Source organism: Lonchura striata, chromosome Z (genome assembly GCF_046129695.1).
Source record: "Lonchura striata isolate bLonStr1 chromosome Z, bLonStr1.mat, whole genome shotgun sequence".
In the NCBI taxonomy this organism is placed as follows: Eukaryota; Metazoa; Chordata; class Aves; order Passeriformes; family Estrildidae; genus Lonchura; species Lonchura striata.
In genome coordinates, this window is record NC_134642.1 from 34043808 (window position 1) to 34051169 (window position 7362).

General features: G+C 46.5%; 1 protein-coding gene across 2 annotated transcripts in view; it reads right to left on the reverse strand.

Annotated features, from left to right (window-relative positions):
- The window catches only part of PARP8 (poly(ADP-ribose) polymerase family member 8), a 120662-nt gene extending 114710 nt beyond the window's left edge, over window positions 1-5952 (reverse strand). Inside the window, exons 1-2 of one of the 2 annotated variants that reach the window (XM_021553888.2) lie at window positions 5790-5952; window positions 5020-5074 (exon numbers count right to left, since the gene is read on the reverse strand). In XM_021553888.2, the coding sequence (XP_021409563.1) occupies window positions 5020-5074; window positions 5790-5880 (146 nt within the window). In that variant the 5' untranslated portion in view covers window positions 5881-5952. The remainder of the gene's footprint in view (window positions 1-5019; window positions 5075-5789) is intronic. The other variant, XM_021553889.2, reaches the window with a different exon arrangement.
- Between the last annotated feature and the right edge of the window lie 1410 nt (window positions 5953-7362).

Sequence of the window (7362 nt, forward strand, 5' to 3'; positions counted from 1 at the left end):
GAATGTAATTACCTACTTAATAACCTGAACACAAAGTTACACACTGCCATCAGCACCAGGAGATGAGATGTGCTTGCACCAGCCGCTTCTAGGATGTGCATAAAACTGATTACATCTAATCTAAAACCAGTCAGGGCAATGGATTCCATTAAAATCAAGTTCTCAGCTGCGTTAGTCATACTTTCACGAACACTTTCATCTTCTTTAAGTTACCGCTATTTCCAAAAGGAACAGTACAACCTTCCCCTTCTAATCCTTGAACAGCCAGTAAGCACACTGCCATGTAACAAAACTGACAGAGGACACAATTACCTGTTTCAGTTTAAAAACTGCTTTTCAGTTTTCTCTTTTTTCCTATATTTTACATAAATTGAACCTCAATATTAATATATGTATCATTTATCCCAAACAGGTTTTTCTTTACCACTTTGTATACCAAAGACTTCAGTGTTACCAGAGTTGCACTAGAATTTCAAAATTCTTCACCAAATGGAATCTCTCATGTAGGCAGTTTTATAAATCCACAGAAGCAGCAATAGAACATACTATAAAAGGGGAAGAAAAAGGTTATATGCACCTATTTATTGTCAAATGGTTTAAATACCTGGTGGATGTAATGTGCTAGAACTTCAGGTAGTGGCTTCATCTCTAGCTATAAAGTTACAAGTAATTTAGTCACTCTTTCAGTGGCACAGCTCCCTATCTGTGAAATGCTTCACTACTACAGCAAAACAGAAATTAACTCATCATTTTACGTGAGAGAGTCTGGTACTACAATAACCTCCACAATAAAATACAAAAAGCCAGCCAAATATTCAAAATGAAACCATGTAAGATAACAAAACTGTGGTTATTTTAAGCAAAAGTAAACAAATACTTCAGATCAAAATTTCCTTGCTTTTTCAGAATGCCACTGTTACAATCACTGTGATGCAATACAGAAGGCAGAACATAAATCCACTGCATGAACAGGAGATGAGAACTTTGCTGGCAAAATTAATCTGTATGTTCAGGTGCTACCTAGTTGCAATATGCTGCAGTATTAGATCTCATTATTAGTTCTGCACAACCTTATCGTCATTGTCCTTCACTGCCAATGAGTTAGGAACGTATTTGAATGAAGAAGTATTTCAGGACTGATATTATGTCCTTGTTTAGCCTCAGGGAAAAAAAAGAGCAGGGTAGGAAAAATACTAAAGAGAAAGTATCTTTCTCCAGGACAACCAAGCACTGCTTCTATGTAAAGCATGTCAAATGACATATAAACTGAAAACAACTTCAGGGTAGAATGCATTTTTATCTGAAAGATGACAGATCAGCGTATCTATTCAGTCTGCTTGGTTTCTGGAGGAACAGTGTTTCATACAGGGACAGAAAAAGGAAACCAGAGATTCTTTTAAAATGGAGAACTCCACATGTTCACAATTTAATATCTGTTTTAGACCCTGCAGAAAAAAAATACTAATTTTTAAATTTTCTTCTAGTTAAAGGAGAGTAAATCTTGCACAGTCACAGCACCAGACTGAATACCTCTTTGTATAAGAAATCAACCTACTTATTGCTTTCTGAAAATGAAATAAAAAAATAAACTGATAAACAATCTGCCCTCTACTTAGTGCCCATATTAAGCACAAAGACGTGATAATTGGTAATTACAACCTTCCCAAAACAGGTCACATCTCTGCAGTGACACACAGATCTAATAATTTGGAAGTGTGAACACAATGCATTAAGGAATACAGTCTAAAAGGATTGTCTGACTGCTACTAAATTACTATGGAATTACAAGTTAACTCCACATAAGCAAAAATAAATGTCCTCTGTACCATCCAAATTATCTATTTGGATGCATCTGAAGCATGCTTATGTACTACTTTTATATTTCAAAAGTGTAGGAAGAGGCTATGCAATCAATCCAAGCAACAAGGGAAAAATCAGATAAAGTCTGAGAAGCTTGTCTCAAGGAAAAAAATCTCACACAGATAAATTTAGCAGTTTGAAGGAAAAAAACACAAATAAACATTAAGTCTTCATAATAACTGAAATAATACTAGTACACTGACTTCCATGGACTTACCCCAATGTACTATTAATCTGGCTCTGGGCTTATAAATTAAGACCACTGATAAACAAACATAATGTGCACTAGAGGCAACTACAGTATGCTGAGGAAAACCCAGAGAGATAATTAACTTGCTAGTATCATCATTTGCCAAAGAATCCTGCTTCTCAAACAAATTGCCTTCTTTCAAGGGCTTCTGCTCTTCCATGTAACCACCATGGCTAAACGAAGGCCATATTACACACTGACAAAAAAACCCCAAACATTTAAAGGAAACAAAGCATGAAAAATTCTTAGTTCCAGGCATGGCTAATAATGAGCACTAAAGTACTGTAACCTTCTTTTACACACCACTTCTGCTCTTATTCATTCAGACCTTTTCTTGCTTTGAACACCCATTCAGTGAACATCCACTCCTCTGCCCATTATTCTAGCACTTGTGCTCCTGTAGACTGGAAAAACAAAAGTCACTGGGGTGAGTATCTGAAGCAACTGAACAGGACCTATCGGCTGATGACTCCATGACCACAATGTAAAAGAAGCTATATCATTTCAGAATAGGTCCTGAGTGCAATAATCAAAAAATGGTGTTTCCACTCAGGAAATGCACAGCTACAGCAAGAAAAAACTCATACCCAAAGGGCAAAAAGAAGGTCCCAGGATGACCCTGTCCTCTCCTAAATTGTTACGCTGTGTAAGTCACTGCTGTTGACCCTGTAATGGAGACTTGCCCATATGCTGCACATGTTGCACAACAGCTGCTGTTCCACAAGAACCTCCTCTAAGAAGAAACCACTTACACACCTCTGATGCAAAAAGCTGAAGTTTTTTTCTGAATAGCTTTCATTTTACACACACACTTCATATGTATGAGAGCTTACTGCCATAGGCCTGCCACTCAGTACACCATTGTATATAAGGAATACCACAGAACAACTTCCTAAATCACAGTACAAACAAGGAAGGAACACAGAGAACATGAAACCCTCCTCTAAAAGGACGCTTTTTTAATGTGCTCAAAATGTGAAAATGAAAGTGGAATTTGAGTCTGCTCTAAGCAACAACCCACTTCCACCAATTCCCCTAAGCATTAACTTCTGCTTCTCAGTTCTGTAAGGCCTTCTTCCGTTTCTCATTGAGTAAGTGCCAATACTTTGTTTCAACACTGACAAACCAGTTTGTTTGCCATCAGTTAAGTCCTTAGGCTTTTCACTTTATTCAGCTCAGAAAATGGAAACAACAGACTGGTTTGACTTCCTGTTTTCCTTGCTATGATATTTAGTTTAGAGAACAGTTCAAAGTAACTTTCAAATTCAATCATTTTAGTTCAATGATAAATGGTGTCTCTGTTAAGTAGTTTTTACTGTATTGATTCAAAGGAATCTATTCCACAGCAGGTACTGTAAAAAAAAGCACACCTTTATTGATGCCAAGAGAACATGCAGGAGTTAGCATCTCTAGATGCATATCTGACTGTGGTTCATTTTATACAGGCTTTTATACTTCTACAATTCTAGCATCCACCTTTTTTTGTTTCTTTATCTGAAAGGTACAATTTTAAGGGCTGGGATCTTATGTAACTTGTGGTTTCATTATCTTAGGGTTACAAACATGGTAGATAGCTCCTATCATATTCATCACAATTATCCAACTGGTACGATGCTTTATTATAGCTGTGCTTTATTGATTACGTTCTTGTATCTATTAAAACAAAACTTAACACTTTGCATTCTTCTCGCCTTTCATGACAGTTAGCATGTCTCCCCCTCCTTATCACCTCAGCCAACCAGGGCTAGGCCCTGCTTGCAAAAGTCATTACAGTTAAACGTGGCAGTCACACCTTTAAGGTTTTGTGAATTCGTACCTATGCTAAGGTGCTCATGTCACATGAGGTGTTTCAATATCAATCCTTTCGAAACTGTCTTAAAACCACATCAAAACAAAACATATATTACAATACTGAAGGCAAACGTATACTATGAGCAACCCAAAAATATACAGGTTCTCAGTTACTGGGTGAAATATTCTACTTCACTGAAAATGACAGAAGTTGTCCTTTTCTTTAGTAGGAAGTGGTAGGTAGTGAGGTGGGAAAACATTTTTCAGAGCAACCCTACAGCCTGGGGACCATCTGGGAGTCTGGTCCTACAGCCAGATCCCAAAATATGCAATTATTTTAAAAAAAAGGAACCAGAAAATAAATGCAAAACTTCTTGCTACATCAAATTTTAAAAATCTAGCTAATTAGCACCTTATTAAGTAAATGATAACTAACAATCCAGGAAAGAAGAAGAATGTGTTCAAGTTTCTACATATATTTCCTTTTGAACTGACAAGCACAACAAATGCTGAAATATATTTTGAAAATGTGTGCAGGTACAATCCAATTTATAACCACAAGCTTGGATTCACTTAAAAATAATATTTAAACATTCAATAAAACATGTTTTCAGCCTTCTAGGTTATACTGACATTTCATTTAATGTCTCAGGAATTTAATCTGGTCAACGGCAGACAGCCTTGCATCTGCCATGGGACCAAATATGGCTCTCATGCATTGAAGTAAAATGCTGATGTGAAATTTGGCCTGCCTGTTATTACAATTGTAACTTTTCCCAGCTTTTTAATATGAATTAAATTTACACCATACATTGATGCCTTTGCAATGTTTCTGTTAGGCTTACATGTGGCAGGAATTCTAGTCTCTATATAAATTGAGAAAAAAACAAAGACATAAAGCTTCACAGAGTAGGTCTCTGAGGAACGAGCCTCTGACGACTAGCACCACCTTTCTCATCACCTCCCTCAACAGCTCTTCCTCAGTTTACGCTTGGACGAAGGCTGATGATTTAATCATCCTTACAAAAGATAAGGAAACAAAAAAACCTGGCACACTATTGAACCACTACATTTTACGGCCACCAAGACATGGAGTCACCAGTGTAGAAAAACAGTACCTTTTGGAGCCTCCGATATAGGTGAAGGTAAAGGTGGAGTCTGAGTACCTGAAATCTGAAAGACAAAGAGCTGATTTATTACAACTTGTTTTGATTTTGGCTGAAGCAGCCGAGATTCTACGGAGCAGCATTCAGCTCCCAACACGGGGGCGGTGGAGAGGAGGGAGCCGGGGTGAGCCAGAGGAAATGCAGCATTTCCCCCCCAGCCCCTCGCAACAAGTGCCCGGTGCTATGGCAACGGCAGGGAATTCCATTGTCACACACGGCAACAGGCAGCCGACAGCCGGGCTCCTGCGACGCCTCATCGCCACCGGCACCGCGGGGCGACGCGAATCCCCAGGGGAGGGCGGTGGGGGCCGCTGGCACGGACTGGGCCCCGTTGGCGGCTGGGTGTGCACCGGCCCGGGGCTGGGGATCAGGGCAGGCGCCGAGGGCGGCCGCCCGGGAGCAGCCGCGCAGCGGAACGCGCCGAGCCGCGCTCGGCCGCGGGCTGCGCCGGCCGCTCCGGCGCTGCGTGGCCGCCGCGACGCTCCCGGCTCGGGATGCCGCCCCCCCCACCCCGCCCGCTCCCTTCCCGGCCGGCGCCTGGTCTCCTCTGCCCTCATATGCCCTCGGAAGGAGAGGAGGAAGACGGGATCTGAGAGCGGCCCCGCGGCCGGGAACGGCGGCGAAGGGCACGGGCACGGCGGGAGCGCGGTCCGGGGAGGGCGCGGCGGCGGCGGCGACGGGAGCCTCCGCGCCGCCAACCTGGCTCCCGGGGACAAACTCACCTGCAAACAGGCAGTCCTTCTCCGCCTTGCACTTTTGGATCACAACGTCAATATCCTTCTGAATCCTCTCTTGTCTTGAACACATCCCCATGAAATAAATCCCAAGGGAAAAAAATAGCAGCCTTTATTTCCACCCCACCCCACCCCACCCCCCCCCGCGCTGCCAGGGTTTTTTTAAAATTCAGCCCGAAAGAAAGAGCCCGGGGCTGACGAGCAGGAGCCTCCCCGGCGGTCCGGTGAGATTCGTTCGGCCGGTTGGAGGACGTTGGAGGCAGGCAGCGGGAGCCGACGTCGTTTGCCCAGATACGCCCGCCCAGATGTGCAGCCGCTGCCGGCGAATGGCAATTTCCTCACAAGGGATCCAGCGGAGGGTGGCGGCGGCGACACGGAATTCCCCCACACCCCCACCCCCCCCCCCCCCACGCCCTCTGGGTTTTTTGGGGTTGGCTGGCTGGTTTGGTCTTTTTTTGGAGGCGAGAGAAAAAGAAAAAAAGGGAAAAAAGAAAAAAAAAAAAAAAAAAAAAGGGCGTGGGGGCCAAGCCGACCCGGCCGCTGCCTCTCACATCCCTGCCCCTCCCGCCAGCAGCGGCGATCGCCGCGCAGCAGCAGCAGCAGCACGGCGCGGAGAGCCGGCGGCGGCACCCGCACCCGGTCCCTGGCGGCGCGGCGGGGCCGGCGCTTGCTGCAGCGACGCCGAGCCGCAGACCCTCCCCTCGCTCCCGGCCCGGCACGTACGGCCCCCGCCGGCTCCCCCGGCGGAGGCAGCGCGGGGGGAGGAAGAGGCGGATGCACAGAGCCGGGCGGGCGCCCCGGGAGGTGGCGGCGGGCAAGATGGTCCCAGCCCCGCCGCCGGCGCTCGCCCCCGCCCGCCCGGGCCCCGGGCACAGGCTGCCGCCGCCTCCCGAGCAATGGGGAAATGCCAAGAGCGAGCTCTGCGAGCGGAGGGGCGGCTCCCCGGCCGCACCGGGGAGGAAGCGGGCAGCGCCGTGTTGCGCAAGGCCGGCGCGGGCTCGATGGGGGAGAAGCGCGGCTGCGGCCGCCGGGGGCGCGGGGCCCGCTCCCCTCTGTGACCCGCGGGAATGCCGACCCGCGCCGCCCTTCCCGGGAGCGCCGGGGCTGCGCGGCCGGGGCTCCGGCTCTCCCGCCGCCCGTCCCCGCGCCTCTTCCGCGGCGGCACCGCGGGCAGGGCTCTGCCCGGCCGTTCCGGGCAGGACAGCCCGGCAGCCCACCCCTGGCCGAGTGCCGTCTCCCGCCAGCCTCCCTCTCCGACTTGTCGAAGGGTGTGTGTGCCCATGGAGACAGTAAAAGGAGGATTTCTGTGACCACCGTGGTGTTAATTTGCTCTTCCTTCATTCTCCAGCAAAACTGTCTCGCAGACCTAAGGGCTTCGGGAGAGGGCTCGGGCAGTCCAGTCCCTAGCAGTGGATGCTCATCTAATTTACAGGCTTGCGGTCCTAGTCCAGAACAAGTAATGACCACAATATAACTTGGAAGGAATCATCAAGTCCGCAAAAACAGGGTATTCTTCCAGCCCAGTGTAATGCTTATGATTAATAAAATCAGGTCTGAAAGT